The following is a 19,181-nucleotide window of genomic DNA, read 5'->3' on the forward strand; positions in this document are numbered from 1 at the left end:
ATTCTGACATTCTCTAAGAGCCGGCAACATTGCGCCAAAACTGCACCAAAATAAACAAATAAATCCAAAACCATGTCGGATGTAGAGGATGTACCCGAAACCCAGCTGGAAATCGATGTGAGCGATGGAGCAGGATTGGAGGAGGAGGATGACGACGATATGGAGCAGATCACAGCCCAGAAGGTGAGAAAAACATACAGGGTATCCTTCGAAACCCTAAAAACGAACTCCCATCCGATTCCCCAAGGTTCTGGAGATCCTGGAGACGGCCTGGATCAATGAGATGTGTGCTCCGGAGATCCTGCCCAGCCAGACGGACATGCTGGAACTGATGGTCTCCCAGGTGGCCCACATGGAGGAGCAGATGCGCGATCTGGACAAGAACGATTTCCGGGCGGTGGTGCACTCCATGGAGCTGGAGAGGGTGCGCTACATAATGGCCAGCTATCTGCGGTGTCGCCTCCAGAAGATCGAGACCTACACGCAGCACATCCTCAACCAGGAGGCGAGTCGCGAACCAGACGACAAGCGTCTGTCTCCGGAGGAGACCAAGTTCGCCCAGGAGTTTGCCGCCAATGTGGATGAGTACTTCCACAAGGTGGCCACCCAGTACATGCCCAACCAGCAGAGGGGAGAGGCCGAGCAGAGGATCGTGACCCCCAACCTGATGAGCCATGTCTTCCTCAAGGCCAATGTGGCGGGTAACTACCGTTTTCCATCTTATTAAGATTATTATTATTAATGATGGTGATGATGATGATGATTAATGATGAATGATGATTTCCATTTCAGTGCCCGCCGTGATCGTGGGCGTCGATGATGAGGAGGTGGACATGGCCGCGGGTTCCCAGCACATTATTCCCTACCAACTAGTGGCCGACTTGATACAGAACAACCAGGCGCAGTTAATTTAATAGGCTTAATTAACAGGTAAAATACATTATAATAAAAAAAATCCATAAAAAATGAATGCTAAGCTTATGACAAGTCAAATTGGGAACTTCCGTAGAAATCCATAATTAATTTCATTTTACGTTAATGCTTGCTGTGAGTTTTGTTATAATATTGTTTGCGATCTACATAAAAAATTATCTTTTCCAAAAACAAAAGCATCGTTAAAAAGTATTAACAAACGAATGGCTTGAGTTATACAATAGGAACACCATAAAAAGGAGTTAAAAAACCACCATTACATACTTTGTTTAACAGACATTTCTAGGGAAGGCACATTCAATTTTAAATTTAAATATCTGAATATGTTAATATAAAATAGTGTAAAAACTTTTAAAACCGGAAGTAAACTGCACAAAAGTGCCATTCAAATTGCGCTTCCGCGCGAAAGCCGGCACCGTGGCCAGTGTTGTTCAACTCCTCTCTCGGAACAGCTGCGCTTGTGCGTGACGTCACAGAGTGTTACGTTTCCAGTGGAAGGAAGAACAGTGGTGAGGTGTAATTGTATGTGAATGCGGCTATACACACGAACCACGCACTCAATTAGCCCCGAAATTCCCGAGTTCAGTCGTCAATGTGGCGGGCTTTGGCGCAAACGGCATTGAGAGCGGTAGATAGGTCACCAGCAGGAGCAGGACTACTCCCCCCCAAGCTAGCACCCCTAACGCTGACGCAGCAATTGCAGTTGCGACATTCCAGCAAGGCCAGCCAACCGAAACCCCAGCAACCACCTTACAAAATCGCCAGCATGAGCGTGGAGAAGCCAAAGGTTGTCTTCGTTTTGGGCGGCCCAGGAGCCGGAAAGGGCACCCAGTGCTCCAAGATCGTGGACCGCTTCCAGTTCACCCATCTCTCGGCCGGGGATCTGCTGCGCGAGGAGCGTTCCCGCGAGGGCTCCGAGTTCGGCACCCTGATCGAGGATTACATCCGCAACGGCAAGATTGTGCCCGTGGAGGTCACGTGCTCGCTGCTGGAGAACGCCATGAAGGCGTCGGGCAAGTCCAGGTTTCTCATCGACGGCTTCCCCAGGAATCAGGATAATCTGGACGGCTGGAATCGCCAGATGGCCGAGAAGGTGGACATGCAGTTCGTCCTCTTCTTCGACTGCGGCGAGGATGTGTGCGTCCAGCGGTGCCTGGGGCGGGGTCAGAGTGGCTCCGGGCGGACGGACGACAACATGGAGAGCCTCAAGAAGCGCATCTCCACCTACAACAACGACTCGCTGCCCATCATCAAGTTCTTTGAGGGCGCCGGCCAGGTGAAACGGATCGACGCCAGTCCGGATGCGGATGCAGTTTTCGGCGAGGTGGAGAGGGTATTCCTGGCCAGCGGCTTCTAGATTTCATGCTCATTTTCCGCTTCTCTGTGTGTAGTGTGCTATCTTTACTCTTCATTTGTACTCCTCCAAATATATACGCTTGTTAATAGTAATGAAAGTTACTTTTTCTTCGCCCCGATAAGGTAAAAGATACATTGAAAAGTATACTTAATTAGGAAAAGAGGTACACATATTTGTCGGTATACAGGAATTATTGAATTTAAGAAAATTGATTGATTTTGTGGAAAGTTAATTTTTAGTTAGAAGATTTTGAAGGCAATAAACAGAAACAATAAAAATCACCTGTTCATATACTGTATTTAACCGAAATATTATTTACCAGCGATGTGTGTGCAGGTGTTATCTTGAAATTTCATTCGTCACCTCTGAAAGGTGCGTTTTCTTTATCTAGATATTACCTGTTTATAAAGTATTAAATTTATCAAATCAACTTATAAAATATAATCGAATAACTTTCTCAATTTCTCTTGCTTAATTTTATTAAAGACAGGCATGAAATGTATACATCTTTTAAAATACCGAATTTTGCATAGCTCTAAAGTAACAAATATTGCGAATTTTATGTAACTACCTCGTATTTCCCATTAATAGCTCACAAATGGTAATTACTCATCGATTTTTCAAACACGCAGGGAAGCGAAATCACAAGCATTCTCTTTAATTTAATATTCGCTTTCTGGGATATACAAACGGGTGTGGAGTAGGTGGCTCTTATATAAAACGGGCAGGCAGTGGTCCTAGGGAGTAGCTCAATCCTTGCGCAGCTTGTCCAGGCGCGCCTGCAAATCTGCATCGGCATCGGACATGGGCGATGAGGCTCCACTGCCGCCGGAAGCTCCTGATCCCCCTGCTCCGCCTCCTCCTGCTCCGCCACCGCCTCCTGCGGCTCCTCCGCCACCCACTCCGCCGGCGGCCACAGCCTGTGGGCCTTTTTGGGCACCAACACCGCCTGCTATGGACAGGGAACCCGAGGCGGAGGGAAGATCTCCCAGCTGTTCGCCCAGCTGCAGGCCCAGTTCGTCCAGCACTTGTGAGACCACGGCATCCGTCTCCTCCTCATCGCCCTCATCCTCCATGGCATCGTCGATGGCATCGTTGATCATCTCCTCCTTCATGTCCATCATTTCCGACTGCTTCTCGAAGTCCTGGAGGATCTTCTGGATTTGCGGGAGATTCAGTTGGCGGTTCATGTTCTGCATGGCCTTGGTGACACCTGAATGAAAGGTATAACAAGTTAGAAAGCTATGGATGAGTCTTTTGTCCAATATCTACCCTTCATGGCCTGCGCCATTGTGTTCTGTGACTTGAGCGTCTGGATTTTCAGGGACACCGCCTGGATGTTGGCCTTCATCAGCATGAATTTCTTGGCGTAGCGCCGTGTGCGCACGAGATCCTTGGCCATGATTTTCACAGCGTCCATCTGGCCCTCCTTGGCCATCTTCTTGATGTCTGCGATGATCTTCTTCTCCTGCTGCTCCATCTTCATCCGCTCGCGGTCCAAGTCCCGCATCGCCTTGTTCAGCGCCCGCTGGTTCTTGCGCAGCATCTCATCGGGGCTGATCTTCTTGCCGAATAGCCAGTCCATTTTCAAGGATGTTTTCTAACTACTAGATCCAATTGCGAAGGAATGACGAAGTTTCTTAGAGATTCCCAAAGATTACTCATCAACCAAAACAATAAGCGCAGGGTGTGTGCGATTGTGAGGTGGTTAAGGCGTGTACGCCCTTACGGGCGAATGGTTATTAGATAGAAGCAGCTATGCCGGTGCACTTGAATTTGAACTGTTGACACTAATTGCATTCCATATAAAAATGCAATAGCAACAGGTGCTCATGAAAAAGAATTTCTTAAATTATCTGCATATTACATTCATAGAATTTCATTTGGCAACATAGTATCTTTAATATATTTTAGAAATATTACTTCTACAAGATCTTTTAAATAGTGTTAAAAAAATCTTAAAAACAATTTATATGTGTATATATTCAAAGCTTTTAATCAAAAGGTATTGATTAATATTGCTTAAGAAAGAATAACTAAACTTGAAAGGGATTTGAAAATATTCTTTCAAATACTGGAATATAATAATGATCGTAAAGAAAAGCAAAGCTCACACAATTTCCTTTACTTAAATAAAAAACATATTAGTTAACAGAAGTGAGAACACGGTATTTCCGGTTGCATTGACCACCTTACTTTTTATCACTCACATTACTGCGTTTCGCTGTGAATGGTTGTGCGTCAGCTGCAGTTTACATTCCAAATAAAATCATGAAGGAGTTCGACGATTTTAACTTTAGCGTTGAGAAATGTAAGTTTTCCTGTGTATATTTATCTCTAAAAGATCTGTAAAGTAGCTTATCTTCCCCAGATACCAAAGACCTGACCCGAGAATGTGTGGGTGGCAGCGATTTGCAGCAGCGAAAAAAGGAAATCGAGGCCTACAACGAAACTACGGCCGCAACTTTGAAGCAAACATGCAAGAAGAACTACATGGAGTTCATACAGACGGCCAAGGAGATATCGCGTAGGTTACGCCCCCTAAAAACAATATATATCCCCAAATAACTCGAACTTTTAGATCTCGAGTCGGAAATGTACCAACTGTCCCACATTCTGATTGAGCAGCGCAACATTTTGGCCACCATGACGGATGGCAAGACCTCCAGTCACCTAAAAGCTGAGAGTTTGGAGGCTGAGAGCTCTACGGCGGCGGAGGAGGTGGAAAACAGCCATGCCACGCGGGCGGTCAAGGAGATGGTGCAGGGATTCAATGGCAATCTGGAGGGCAAGACCTTCCTCAACGAGGGGGCCCTCATTGAGTTGGATGGCAATGACTACAGGCCCATCCAGAGGGTCTTCTTTTTCCTCTTCAACGATGTGCTTATTGTCTGCAAAGTTAAGCATGATAAGTAAGTCTCTCTATCCTAAATTTATTCTAATAACTAATGATATGCGTATTCCCCAGACGCCTGGACTTCCTCACCGAGTACGATCCCAAGAAAATAGCCGTGATCAACATCAAAGACCTGGATGGCGTCAAGAATGCCATCAATATCATCACACCCGATGGTTCCAAGATCTACCAGAGCATCACGGCAGCGGGCAAGACCGAGTGGATCGAAAAGCTCGAAGAGGCCTTCCGCTTCGACCAGCAAAAGAAGCCCAAGAAGGGTCAGGCTCCACAGCCTCCAACTCGGGCCAAACAGCAGTCGAAGAGTACCACGCCGGAGAAGGAAACCACTCCCCAGAGTCCGGGAGAGCCCAAATCCCTGGAGGACGAGACACCCGAGTGGCTGAGCACGGCCAGCGAGGAGATTCAAACGCTGGTGGCCCAGCGGCACTTCGAGGATGCCCAGGAGCTGATCAAGCGCACCCAGGACTTTATGCGAAACGAGAGCAGGAAGAAGGTGCCACTGGCGGACGCCATCGAGAGCAAGATGAAGCAGCAGGAACTGAAGCTGATCAATGTGCTGCTTAAGGAGTTGTCCAACAGTCACAATCGCAATCTGCAAATCGCTTTGAGGGCCGCCAAGAGACCCCTAAAGATCCTCGTGGAGATGGGACGCTATCGACAGGCAAGCGCCACTCTGTTGAAAGTCTGCGCAGTTAGCTTGCGGGTGGCGCAAAGGGAGGCGCGTAGGAATAATGCGGATATCTCGGAGCTGTTCTTCTGTGATCTGACGCAGGTGGCCTGCGATTTTCTTACCGCCTTCGAGCAGCAACCAGCTTGTGTTAGTGGTGAGTTACTTTCATTATCCTAATCGAATTCCATCTAATCAATCTTATTTCTCCAGCTCTCGTGGTCTGGTGCAATGCCGAGCTGCAGTACTTTGCCAGCCAGCTGATCAAACACTATCTGACCAAAGGAACCTCCCTGGAGTCGGTGGCCAAGTGCGTGGAGCGAGTGCGCAAGCCCTCGACGAAGCTCACGGAGATAGGGCTGGACATCAGCTATCATTTGGAAGGACTGCTGCGCACCACGCTCGAATCGCTGATCGAGGAGTCCAAGGAGCGGCTGCTAGACTCCGTGGGTCGCACTGAGGAGAGCTGGCAGCCGTACAACCTGCAGACCAAGTCGAATCTGAAGCGTCTGCTCCTGGAGCTGGATGTTCTGGGCATCGATGTGCGGGCCCAGGCCACGGGCGACACCTGGATAAACCTGACCCAGTCGACGGTGGTCTTCATCAGGCACTTCCTGCAGCTCACTGAGTACTGCGGCTGCCTGGCCAAGTGTGAAACGCTGCTGCAGAGTCTGGAACTCCTGCTGAAAGAGCTGTTTATTGCGCAGCATTCGTTGAAACCTCCCAGCGATATGGCCGTGGATGTGAGTCTAACCAATGGGTTATTAAATTCCATTTATAACGTGTCCTTTTCAGCCCAACTTTGTGATGAAGAACAAGATCTTTTTGGTGGACAACCTGCTGCCCATTGCCATCGACAAGTTCAGGCAGATTTCGGGCCGCCAGTGTGAGGGTTTGCGGGAGCTGCACACGAAAATGTCCCGCCAGCAGGGTGCTCCATTACCGCGCCAGCGAAGTGTCTACACCACAGATGTGTTTTAAACAGGGAATAAAACCAGAACTGGAAGCGGTAACCGAAATTAACCGATGTAACCTATAAGTACCGGTTCTAAGCCCGAACTTCAAAACCCAAATGGAATTGTTTACCGAAATAGTCGATTCGGTGGAGAACCGGAACCGAAAAGGATTCGGTTTGATTCCCCGGTTTTAATATAGCCTTAAATCCTCTGAAGATTTACTTTCGATTACATATAATTTTTTATTTTTTCGTTTTGCTTCAATTATTTATAATATAATTATATACATATATAACCACAATAATAATAATATTTGTAAAATTAAAAATCGAAGCGTGTGCTGCACTCTATCTCTTGCTTATTACAATTTCGCCGTTCGCATTATATATAAATCGATTCGTTTTCATATATATATATACTCTAAACACTAAACAATTTAGCTGTGTGTTCTACTTTTCGGTTTCGGTTCTCAATGCGGCCCTTGTTGTGTTTTTAGCTGCTCAAAATATAGGATTTTACAGTTTGGTTCTGAAGAGTTAGATTCACACAAGTAATTCCGATTCCGATTCCTCATTGTCCTCATTACATATTTTCAAATTACAAATTACATTACAAGCAAAAGCCGACTGCTCAGAGCTCTATCATCTATCATCTGACCCCCAATGCGAGTGAGTGTTTCAAAAGTGGTTCCGTGTTTAATTTATAATGTAAAACTAATTATATTCATTTATATTTATATATATATACCTTCTTTTATGTAAATGTGTTTTGTTGTGTTGTGTGTGTGCTGGGGGAGTTGGGAGGTAAGGAAACTGACAACTTAAAATTACATTTGTTGCTGCATTCGCTGTCTGACTCGTCAGCTAAATTACAAAAACCTCTCCACATAAAACAAACTAAAAGCACTCGCATCGTATGTAACTCTTCTGCTCAGCTGGTAATCATAATCTCAACGCTCCTGCTCCTGATCCTGCAATTGCAATGACTATTCCACTTATCCTCCTATTTGTTTTTATGTTAAGATGAACGTAGGTAGGTATCGCCGACTGTTTCTGTTTATGGTTTTTAATTTTACAACATACTCGTCTCGTTTCTGTTGCTCGCATGCAATGCTTCATCATTTTATTTCGCTCTGGTTCTCATTTTACTTGTTTTATCGTTTTTTACTTGCAATTTGTGTGTGTTCAACTTGTTGGTTTGTTTTTATTTATTGGACTTAGCTTAGGCTTAGTAGCTACAAGTACGCTTAAAATTTTAGTTTTCCTTTTTGTATATATATTATAGAATTTTCATTTTTGCTTCGCTTTTTTGATGCGTTGCTACTGCCGCCTTTCTGGTTTTCTTTTTTTACTGCCGATTCTGCTGCTGCTTGTTGGGTTTTCTGGTGTTGTTTGCATGATTTCGAACTTTTTGTTTGTTGTAGTTAATTGTTGTTTTGTTTTTGATGTAATAAAAACTATACGAGCTTATTACAAAATGAAAAAACTGCTTGGTTTTGTGGATTTAATAAATAACTTCGTAGACAGTAGCCTTCTTATCGCCCGAACCCGTCACAATGTATTTGTCGTCAGTTGATATGTCGCAGCTAAGTACGGATGATGTTTCCTTCGACTGAAAGAGAAGGGTATTAGAAGTCGGAGCACCCTTTAGTGGGGTACAGAACTCACCTGGAATATGCTGGCACCGTAGGGTGTTCGCCATGCGTTAAGCAGGTTGTCTTTGCCGGTGGAAACGAACCATTTGCCGCAGGCGGCAAAGCGCAGCGACAGAACGCAGCTCTCGTGCAGATGCAGTTGATACTTGTCCGGTTTCGATGCGTGCAGCACCTCTACATGCGAGTTCTCCATTCCCACAGCCAGCCAGTCACCTAAGGGATACCAGAAACATGGTTAAATCATTCCAGAAACCAAGATCTGAGGTTACCCACCTGTGGGACAGTAGCCGAGCGAGAAGATTTGAGAGCTAAAGTCGTGCTGCTGCAGCTGGCGACCCTCGCGCAGATCCCAGGAGCGCACCGTGTTGTCCAGGCCGCCCGTCCACAGCCTGGAGCCGTCCGGACTGATGTCGATGCATGAGGCGCCGTCCGTGTGGCCCTGGAACTGGCGTACGAGGATCTCGTTGTGCAGGTCCCACACGGCGATGTTGCCGTCGCTGCAGCACGAGAAGCACACCTTCGAGTCGGGGCTAATGGCCAGGGCGTAGCAGGCGGGCGCTGCCGATGTCAGCTCGGCCTTGATGCGGGGCGTCGGGCTGGCCAGGTCCCAGATGGACAGGTTGGACGCCTCGCCGCCCACGATCAGCGTACGGCCGTCGGGCAGCAGCTTCACCGAGCGGATGTAGTTGTCGCGCTGCAGGCAATCCAGCTGGCTGACGGGATTCTTGTTGCCCGGCTGCGAGATGTCCCACACCTTGACGCAGCCCTTGCCGCCCGTGTACACGTACTTAGTGGGATTGGAGATGGTTACCGCGCAGACGACCTCTCCGTGCGACAGCGTGTTGATCTGACGGGCGTGCCGGGGAATGCCAACGCCCACCAGAGCGTCCGGCGGGAAGGGCACCGGCTGTAGGCTACCCTCGCCGTTCATATGGAAAGAGTAAGCACTGTAAAAGATATGAGAAGTGTTTATTTACTATACAGTATGGTGAGTAATAAGAACTTACGGCTTTCCACCCGTCAGGGCCGAGGGATGTGGAATGCCATTGGTTCGCACATGCGCGTGCGGATCGTACGGCATTGGTGGCGGTCGTCCATAGGCTGGATCCGACGGTGGGCGCTGGTAGGGATCGGCCGGCCGCTGATATGGTGCACCCGGATAGCCGGCTGGCGGTGGTCCCTGCGGCATCATTTGTTTAGGATTAACACCTGGCGCCGGAGCAGCGGCGTTCGGTGTCGGTGTGCGTGCCTTGGCGCCCGGTGTTCCCGGCTTTTCCATCTGCAAAAGATCATATTTAATTAGTTGCTATACTTTTTGGGTTTATTGAATTAATCTCACATCTTTTGTCTTGAGGCTGGGTGTGGAACGTGACGAACTGGAGCCGGAGCGAGAGGGCGGACGTTCCTGCTTGATGCCACTACTGCTGGGCTTCTCCAGGCGCTCGCCATTCAGGCTTTCCCGATCGCGCACCTCCATGGACACGTGCTCGCCGTTTGGGCGCGGTGAGTGGGATTCCTGCAAGGCACACGTGGGTATTTAGTAATATTTTCAAGGCGGGTAATCGTAATAGCAAAGGTGTGGTTTGGTTTTATTTATTTTTTTTTTGGGAATTTTTGGGATGGTTGCATTGAATCTGGGCCGACACTCAACTCACCATTTCATTTGCAACATCTACGACTAAATCTTGATCGCTTTTCTCGCCTTCATCCTCCTGGAAATAATTTTGAAAAAATACAAAAACAATATAAATCAAAATTCATACAAAAACCCACAGGCAACAACAGCAATAACAACAACCACAATAGCAATAGTTAGTAACTAATAATAAACAATTAGGCCCTGTTCTGGTTTTCACATATTTAGTTTTGTCGTAAAATAAAAAAGAAAACACCTTGCTCTGATTTCCTATTCCATAAATTAATTATTTTGATTTTCAGCTGTTATTTAGACGGGGTATTTAACCCAACAAGTTCATAAAAATGTGTCAAGTAATTAAGACTTCAGTGGTATAAGCAAGTTTAATACTTTAATACATCTTAACAAATGGAAATGAAATATATAATATTTTAGTTTACTTTACATTATAATATCAGTAATTTTTAAACAGAAGTTTCTGAGCAACTTTAAAGTACCTCCAATCGACGTATTCAATAAATACTGATTTCATGGTGTTCAAAAAATGTGGTTAGTCTTAAATTAGCTTCAAGGCCATAAAGTATATTTCTTATTTCTAGAAAACCCTTAAATCCGAGCCGAACCAATTAGAAGAAAGTGAAAACCGGAACAGGCACTCTAAAATCGTAACGTTTGATTTCAGGCATGTTTTTTTTCAGTCTTGTCTCTTATAAATTAGCAATATAGTTTTTGTTTAGCATGATTTGGGAGAGTGTTAGCAGAGTAAGACAACAACAATGGATAGACTACGAGATTTTGGTTTTTTGGTGAGTTGAGAGACAGCAACAGCTCAGATGAGATGACAGTTATCGGTTATACTCGATGATGGATGATAGATACTACTAATACCAGAGTACTGGTAGCAGGGCATAATGCTAACACCGAAAAAAGCTCGATACTCACTTGCAGTTTCTCATCTTTTCGACGCTTCGAGTCGTTCTCGATGTCCAGCGGCGAGCGTGTGCGATACTTCTCACGATCAGCCGGCGAAACCGAATTGCGCTGCAACATCAGCATAAAAATGAGCTCGAAATATGCGGAAAATGTGCAGATCTAGGGATCTAGGGTTCTGGGGTTCTATTTGCACTCACCAATCGCTCCTCGGCGGCTGCTGGCCCTTCCAGACCCGTGGGCTTGATGTCCGGCCGGTGGTGCTCGGGCGGTTTGTTCAGCAGACCCTGCGGTCCGTGTGGCAGGCCCATGGTGGCGCCCAGGGCGCCAAATGGATTCAGTGCACCCATCGGCTGTGGCGGTCCGCCCGGCACCTGCTGGGCGTGGATCTGTTGCTGCAATGGAACCATGAGATCGTATGAAATCGGGCGTGGGCGTTGCTGGCTTTCAGAATGAACATCGTGCTTGGTGAGAAGAAATGAAAGCATTGGAATGTGTGTGGATGTGTGTAAACACAACGACAACATTAACACTAAGTGGTATATGCCATATTAAAGAATTATTATTGCGACTGCGATTACGGTTTTCCAATATTAATTCTTTTTCTGCTATAAATCTTTTTATCTAGCGTTTGCTAATTATTAATTCCGGTTTTGCGTTTGATTTTATTTTTAATCAAGTAAATTAATACAAAAATGCAAATTTCATTACCCCTACAGATGGTATAATTATATTTGACTTGTTTGGGAATTGATTATAAGGGTATAAATATTGCATTATTTTCGAATACGTGATCTTTTAATATTATATCAATATTTTAGAAATTAAATCTGAGAAAAAGAGATTTTTCTAAAAATGTTGTCATGAGTCAGTATAAAAGAACATGAATTAATTTCGGATCTAAAGGATATTATCGAAAATTAATGACAACTATTTCCAAACTAAGAAGGTTGTCTTTCTAGCAAAGACCATTTGAGGTTAATAAGAACATCAACAACAATTTGGCGGCGTTTGAAGCGTTATTGAAACAATATATATAATAGATATGGACAATCAAATCAGAGAAGGAACAAGAGGGAGTGAGGCACTGTAGCTGTAGTTGTAGTTGTGGCAGTGGCACATTCGGCGGATGCAGCGGCAGACGGCAACAGTAAACAAACAATAAGAAAATGAACTTGCAACGAAACAAACTTACTAAAAGTTGCTGTATTCCATGTTGCTGCTGATGCTGCAGAACGTTGTTTGGATTGGATTGGATTGGTCGGAATGCAAAATCATAACAAATTAGGAAGTAGAAAAACAAACTCAAATCAAATGTGGCCCAAAGAAGGAAGTTTAACTGAACTGAAACGATATTCCCGCTCAAACACGGTGGCCACTTTTGGGAACTCTTTAACAATCTTTAGTATCTTTATCTCTTCGGATCCCATCCAAAGTGGCAACCGCGTTCCCAATCCGCCCTGCTCCCTGCTCGACTCTATTTGAGAATGGTTCAACCGTTGTGCTGCTACCGCGGGATCCTTCTTCGTCCGTCCTCGATCCACTTACCCCAATGATCAGGTTGAGCTCCTGCATGGTCACCTGCTTCGCCCGCTCCACCGCCTGCAGCACTTGCTGCTGGTGGTCGGCCTGAAGGAATGGAAGTAGCTGGTTGATCAGTGTGTTCAGCCGCTTGGCGATCTCCGTCTGCTTGTGCATCTCCACGTTAAGGCCATAGGACATCTCGTAGTACTGTGGGGAGTGGGGGATAAGACAAAAAACAGGGCATTAGCTAAGGGATCTCTCGATAATTTGAGAATCATGACGACGACGACGACGACTTACCATAACATAATGGCGCTGCATCTCCGTCTTCTCGTTCGACAGCTTCTCGCACTCCAATTTGATGCTGGAATTCACAGGAAAAGTGATCAACGGGCAAATTAGTTGGGCGACGGAAGCGAACTGAATTTGAGAACTCTCGAGCTCAACGCAAGGAAGCGGCGATTGTGGAGCATGGAGTGGCGGCCGAGGCGGCGGCGCAGGTTAATCCTATCCTATATGACAAGCGGCGCATATGGCGCGCCAAACCGGTTTGGCTCAGCTCAGCTCGGCTCGGCTTTTTGTTTTACTTTTCGCAAAACGCAGACGCAGCATCCACACTCACACAATCGCACGGTCCCATACGATGGCGGTACAGCGAAGGCTTTAAATGTGATCTCTTTGGGGCATGTTATTGTGGAGGGTTCTAATAGGTTTCGTTTAACCTCAACTGAGGATGATTAGGCCTCATTTCTAGGGTGGAATAGTTCTTAAGTAAGTGATAATCACTTGATTGGCAATTGAATTGGTTTGTCTGTACGGGACTCGTGGATTGCAAATAAATAAATGATTAAATATTTTAAAGAACCATATAATCTGAGTTGGAGGGAAATATATATTTCGTGGTATCATGATTTCCAAAGATTATATTTACAATGCTTTGATAGGGATTGTTAAACACGCTCTTGGATAACTAAACTCTTGTAGAACAGTAAAAGTAATTAAAAAATTCAATGAGATCGTAAGTATGATAACTATTTTTAACTCAGGTTATACAACTGCAGTGATTTTTAGATTCAACCAGATAATTAATAGTTTTAATGAGAAAGTCTTGGTAAATACTATTTTTAAATAATTTTTGTGATTTTTGATTAACCTGTACTAAAGATCCTATTATATTTCACAATCTTATGAAAAGTATGTGATTTTGAAAGTAGATCAGATCATAAATCTCCAAATATGGTTAGATAATTTGGGTTTTCTACTCGGTGTTCCCATTCAAAGTACTAGAATCAGCCTTCACTGTTGGTTCCACTGGACCTGGTTACTTGCCTGTGGTACTGCGCCTGCAGGAAGTTGAACTCCTCCTTGATGCGCTCCAGTGTGTCGGCGATGGTGAACTTGATTGGACCCTGAGGTGGTGGTCCCTGTGCAAGTGGACATCGATATGGTGGGTGGATCACATGGCGTGGGAGGGAGAGGGAGAACGGAAACACAATTAGCACGGATTTGGGGGTCAGGGGTGGGGGCTGAACTTACCCCGGCGGCGGGGTGGCGCACCGGTGAGGGATACATGTTGTTGTTAGGCTGGTATGTTGCCGGCTAGAGCGGTAGCGATAGTTCCGAGGTGGACACCGATTTGCCGGGGCGGAAGTCCTGCTGCTGCTCCTCCTCCTCCTTCTTTCCTTCCTTCCGGTTGTCCCTGAGCACGGCACTGCACTCCACTCCTGGAAAATCCCCGTTGAGACCCAGAGTTCTTGCTACCCAGCGTTTTGTGGTACTTCTTGTTTTTTCTCGCTTTTCTTTCTTTTTTTTCTTTTATATTTCCGACGATGGCAGTTTGTCCGTTTTATTATTTTGTGTGTTTCTCCCGCTGAGCAGACGGAACCGGCACTTAGTGGCACTCCATTTCCGGGCTACTTCGCATTCTGCATATCCTGCGAATGGAATTTTACAACAACATCATCATACATTCGCTTAGTTATGCTTTTTCCATATATTTTTGCACCATTTTTTTCGATACGTTCGCACGCACGTACATGCACGCACACAGGCACGCGGAGCCAGCGAGACACACGCACACTGGCGCAGGAAACGGGAGCGAGGGTACGAGTGTGAGTGTTTACCGCCGAAAAATCAAGCGCACAGTTGCATGTGGCCCCCGAAATTGTTACGCAAAATCACAGTTCGATTTTCGGCCGGCTCTATGGGCCCTGTTCCGATTGTTCAGTTGGACGGGGTCGGGATTAATCCAACGAAAGTATAGCACTTTTTCTGCCCAAAGACAGCACACTTTGCACAAACAACATGCGAACATATACAGACAGACTGCAATTAAACAGGGTTGCCATGCTGTTGGAGAAACAAATGGCAGTGAGGCACTCTTTACTATTTTCTTCTCGGTCGAATGTTTGTTATATTTGCGGCCTCTTTGGTTTATTTTCACTTAAGAAGTTCCTTTTTAATTTTATTACATTTTACGGGCAATGTGTTTTCTTTTATGTGACTTTGCGCGACAGGCGGCAACTCTGCTCGGCGATACGGGCACATACATAGAAACCAGCGAGTGGCCAAATCACACACACACACGCACACTCGCGGGCAGCGCAAAAGAAAAATTATACTGTGTGTCCTATACAAAAAATAAACAAAAGCAATTAAAAAAGCGAGATAATGGCAGTACCAGTTTTATGCCCCGGATTAGCACGTTTTATCGCAGGCTATCCCTATGCCCCGCACTCGAATCGCCGATCTTCGTTGCGCGAATTTCACCGTTTTCGCCACCGAAAAGTGGGTAAATTATTTTTTGTAACTTTTCGCCCGTATAAAATTGCCTGTTTTCTGCCGACCGAAGTGTGTCTGAGCATTCGTGTATGTGTTGGGCAGCTTTGGCGGCGGCGCTCTCTCGCTCTCGCACACACACGCACGAACGCACTCTCTCTCTCTCCCTCTCTGCGGCTCTACTACACGCGCACTCGCTGTACAAACGCGGCTTGTAAATGGCGTTCTCGCCTCAATTTTATTTTTGCAACTCCTTCTGCACGCCGCTTTTCACCTCGGTGGCACTGCGAATCCTCGCCGTTGGGGGCAGCTGGCAATTGGGGGCCTTTGGGGCATCGGCACTGCCCGTTTCTATTTATAATTTCCTGTTTTTTTTGTCCGCGACGGGCCGCGTCGGTACATGTATGTTATCGGTTATTGTTATCGGGTTTTAGGCAATTTTGCCTAGCACTTTGGGATTTTGTGTGACCAGGTGCGGCTTTAGTGCTGGTAAACGTATCAATATATCGAAATTTTTTGAATTAAAATAAATATTTACATGTAAGTTTCAACCAAAGAAAGAGAGAAAAATCTCAAGTTTGTAAGCAAATAGAGGAATTTTTGGAAAAACAATAGCTGATATCGATGCATATTTTTCAAGTTCGATGAGAGGTATGTTATCGGGAATAAATGAAATACCACGGCCATACAAATACCAACAAGGTATTTGCAAATATATACCGAAAGTTCGTAAGCGGTCCAATTTGCCTTCAAATCGGTACGCTCTGTTGGCGCGCAAATCAAAACCACTCAAATGTTAACTTCTCCAGATCAACTCAACGATCTGATTTGTGACGAAAAATATGGGCGGGACTTTTAAATGCACTGATGGAAAAAACTTACTTTCTATTGTAAAGAAAAAATTGTTAAAATCTTGGTCTAGTTTTCAAAAACCACGCTTTACGTGGCTTTGGTATAAAAAAAAAACGGGGTTAAATAAAAAAAAACAATATATTATTTTTCCCGAAAACTATTATTATTTAGTAATTACAATATTTCTTTGTTTTTAAATATTTATGTTTGTATTAATTTAATAATGAATGAAGCAGATATCCTTCCAGACAACGCCAAAAGTCAGGTAGTTTAATTGCGTTAATTGATAATTCCCTTAAGGTATTATCGTAAGAGATTCCAATTGGCGATACAATTGCTGAAAGAAATGCTGAAAGTAATCCCTGACCCAAAACAACCCAATAAAGTAAAGTGTTTGTATTTTCTTTTTAAATTGGTTTATATTTGTTTTAATTGTTTTGCTAATTGTTTTCATTTTGCTATTTTGTTGCCATCACAGTTGGGCTATCACAGATGCGTTGTTGGTTGGTTCTCCATATCACCATCGCCTTCCTCTACTACTTCCCATTAACCCCTTTTGTGTTTACCAGGGGCGCCACAGGGGCTGTTCTTGCAGGGGCTGTGGCGAGGGGGCGGGGCTGTCGCAGTCGCTGTGATATCCCGAGGAGGCGGGGCTGAGGGGAGCCTTGTCCATTGAGGAGCAGTCCATGGCGATCAGGTGGGAGTTGGTCTGGGCCTCGTGGAACTGCTGCAGGTTCTTGTAGATGCGTCCCAGGTGAGTCATCACCGACTTGCCCAGGTCGACGCTCATGCCAGGTGTGGAGGCCATGACACGTGACACCTCGTTGACGGCGTTCATGTAGCCGTTCTTAAAGCTGTCCAGGGGGAGGGAGGTCCTCTCTTCCTGGACCACCTTCTTGTGGGTCTTTTGCTGGCGCATGAAGAGCACCGCCGACTCGAGCATCTCGGCCTTGTCCATCCGCAGGATGCCATCGTCGCCGCGGAGCTCGGCGACAAGTGTTTTCAGGTTGTCCAGGCACTTGTTCATGCGGGCCCGTCGCTGGCGTTCCAGCAGGGGCTTCTTCACCTTCTGGTAGAGCTGGGTCTTGCTGGTGTATTCCATTTTTGGTATTGTTTAATGTTACGTATATTTTCGAAAGAAATTTTAGAAATTTTCTCTTTCGGCTTGGTTGTTGCCTGCTCGATGGCGGAATCGTGAGTGATATTCTGCTCTGCGGAGGACTGCCCTTTTATACCAGCTCCCTGGGCCCTCGAAATCCACCCTCTGATACGCACCTTTTCTCCCCTCTCTTTCGCTCGCTCGAGTATAGCCCTCTCGTGCCGTCTCTTTCCGAAGGAACAGCTGCATTTTCGGAGGACGGAGGACAATCCTTGTGGCTCGTGGCGTGGGAACCGAGCTGAAAGTAAGTTTCTCACACAATTTTTTCTCGTTTGTTTTCCCTTTTGGCCACATGCTTCGCTCCGCTTCGTCTCTTTTTTTCGAGTTTAAGGATCAGGGCACAAATTTTTGCAGCTGTCGCTGTTTTTGGCTGTTCGCATTGCTTTCTGGGCCGGTGTTATTATCCTTAATGCATACTTCACTGCCTCATCCTGTCGTGTCTGGAATGGGAAAGTACGTATATGGGTAAATGGGATCGGAATCGGGATCGGAGGCGACTCAGGAGAGTGAGGAGTGGGGGATCTGGTTGTGCGTGGGCTGCCCAGGCATTGTTATCCTGCCGTGCCATCTACTCGCTTATTGTTTCATCAATGCCTGGCTTGCAGACGATGATGATGGCATAAGCCCCCGACTCCTCCGCCGAGGAGATCTCCTCTTTCCGTTCCCACACTGCCCCGTCGACGAGTGTTTATTGGACACAATTAGTGGATGTGGCATATTGGCTTCGTGCCGGGTCGTTCGATTGCTTGTTGTTGCCTTTGGGTTGCCTCGTTTTCGATCTCGGCGTTTTGGGTGGTTGGCAGGGGGACGACGTGGGTCAAACGGGCGCAGAAAGTGTGCCCCGCGTGCCACACTCGTGGATGAGGTTGGGTACTGGCACTCATTGCCCAGGGTGAGGTGGGTCTTGTGCCGGAATGCCTACCTATGGCATGTTTCTCACTCCCTGCAACCCCCCTAATTGGCATTTAATAGGTGATCAATTGGTGTCCACACTTCGTTAAGTACTTTGGGAATTATGTTTTAAAATATATTAAAAGGGTTTTGTGACTTACATTACTCAAGTACCCCAAATAAGTGGATGGGAATAGATTTCTGAATATTTAAATAGAAACCTTAATCAAGAGTCTTGGGATATGAAAAAGGTTTTCGGTCTTTTAAAGTCGGTCAATTATGGGATGGTTAAGTTCTGAACCTTTTTTAATTTGCTTATAATAGCTGGCTTCATTTGATTATTATAGCAATAAAGTATACGATTTTTTTTTTACTGGAATTCTTAATTCGTTATAAAGACCAGAAATCTTTAATTGGTGGCCATCTTATATTCCATTGATTGCTTCAAATAGGTAACCAATATAAACACTTCCTGAAGTTCGTCAAGAGTCAAAGGTTAACAAGATGTAAATTGTAATGAAAGGTTTACTATAGTAGTCCTATAGGACAAACAGATGACCTTTTGCAACGATGCCTACCTAGAGGACCTATGTCCCTCCCTTGTAACCCCCTGAAAGATGATCATTCTTCAGTGATTAATTTATCAGGGGATGGGTACATATGTTAAGAGACCATAATATTGACAACTAATAGGGGGTAAGGTAACATTTTATACCTTATTGTAATAGGTAGGGATGTTCACACTTCTTACGATATATTGTGAGTCAGAGGCTAATAGGATGTAAAATGGATTTGAGTTCGAGTGTCTACCTCCCTATCCACCCCGCAATACATGATAGTACTGATATTATTGATATTGAAAAAGAAAATACTTGGAGGGGATCTCAGAACTTATATAGAAGGTAAAGGTTAAGAGGATGAGTAGCT

The 19,181-nt window shown here is 45.5% G+C and overlaps 6 protein-coding genes across 15 annotated transcripts; 3 read left to right on the forward strand and 3 right to left on the reverse strand.

The window, feature by feature from the left end:
- Window positions 1-9: 9 nt before the first annotated feature.
- Sld5 (DNA replication complex GINS protein Sld5) lies at window positions 10-970 on the forward strand. The gene is made up of 3 exons (XM_017080083.4): window positions 10-183; window positions 248-701; window positions 793-970. The coding sequence occupies exons 1-3, from the start codon at window positions 73-75 to the stop codon at window positions 912-914; spliced, it is 687 nt and encodes a 228-aa protein (XP_016935572.4). The 5' UTR covers window positions 10-72; the 3' UTR covers window positions 915-970.
- A 441-nt stretch (window positions 971-1,411) lies between these two features.
- Cmpk (cytidine/uridine monophosphate kinase Dak1) lies at window positions 1,412-2,588 on the forward strand. Its single transcript, XM_017080070.4, has one exon. The coding sequence runs from the start codon at window positions 1,526-1,528 to the stop codon at window positions 2,288-2,290; it is 765 nt and encodes a 254-aa protein (XP_016935559.4). The 5' UTR covers window positions 1,412-1,525; the 3' UTR covers window positions 2,291-2,588.
- Window positions 2,589-2,751: 163 nt separating this feature from the next.
- Vps2 (vacuolar protein sorting 2) lies at window positions 2,752-3,982 on the reverse strand. Its single transcript, XM_036819440.3, has 2 exons — window positions 3,563-3,982; window positions 2,752-3,503 (listed from the first exon to the last, which is right to left on the reverse strand). Exons 1-2 carry the CDS (start codon window positions 3,873-3,875, stop codon window positions 3,040-3,042), a joined length of 777 nt encoding a protein of 258 aa, XP_036675335.1. The 5' UTR covers window positions 3,876-3,982; the 3' UTR covers window positions 2,752-3,039.
- Window positions 3,983-4,444: 462 nt separating this feature from the next.
- Window positions 4,445-7,180, forward strand: Exo84 (exocyst 84). Its single transcript, XM_036819425.3, has 6 exons — window positions 4,445-4,601; window positions 4,662-4,817; window positions 4,872-5,202; window positions 5,259-6,031; window positions 6,088-6,617; window positions 6,670-7,180. The coding sequence occupies exons 1-6, from the start codon at window positions 4,562-4,564 to the stop codon at window positions 6,853-6,855; spliced, it is 2,016 nt and encodes a 671-aa protein (XP_036675320.3). The 5' UTR covers window positions 4,445-4,561; the 3' UTR covers window positions 6,856-7,180.
- On the reverse strand, window positions 7,048-15,785 carry gro (TLE family member transcriptional corepressor groucho). 10 transcript variants are annotated; one of them, XM_065865356.2, is made up of 14 exons: window positions 15,627-15,785; window positions 14,111-14,508; window positions 13,904-13,998; window positions 12,875-12,938; window positions 12,599-12,781; window positions 12,246-12,278; window positions 11,251-11,439; window positions 11,063-11,161; window positions 10,140-10,196; window positions 9,824-10,000; window positions 9,492-9,763; window positions 8,758-9,431; window positions 8,498-8,697; window positions 7,048-8,441 (listed from the first exon to the last, which is right to left on the reverse strand). In XM_065865356.2, exons 2-14 carry the CDS (start codon window positions 14,144-14,146, stop codon window positions 8,334-8,336), a joined length of 2,187 nt encoding a protein of 728 aa, XP_065721428.1. In that variant the 5' UTR covers window positions 14,147-14,508; window positions 15,627-15,785; the 3' UTR covers window positions 7,048-8,333. The 10 variants fall into 10 exon arrangements, with proteins under 10 accessions (XP_065721428.1, XP_036675317.1, XP_036675319.1 ...); XM_036819422.3 differs by having other exon boundaries at window positions 11,251-11,445; XM_036819424.3 differs by lacking the exon at window positions 12,246-12,278.
- Window positions 15,786-16,607: 822 nt separating this feature from the next.
- E(spl)m8-HLH (Enhancer of split m8, helix-loop-helix) lies at window positions 16,608-17,414 on the reverse strand. The gene has a single exon (XM_017080086.4). It carries the CDS (start codon window positions 17,304-17,306, stop codon window positions 16,767-16,769), a length of 540 nt encoding a protein of 179 aa, XP_016935575.4. The 5' UTR covers window positions 17,307-17,414; the 3' UTR covers window positions 16,608-16,766.
- Window positions 17,415-19,181: the final 1,767 nt, after the last annotated feature.

This window comes from Drosophila suzukii, chromosome 3 (genome assembly GCF_043229965.1).
Source record: "Drosophila suzukii chromosome 3, CBGP_Dsuzu_IsoJpt1.0, whole genome shotgun sequence".
Taxonomy (NCBI): Eukaryota; Metazoa; Arthropoda; class Insecta; order Diptera; family Drosophilidae; genus Drosophila; species Drosophila suzukii.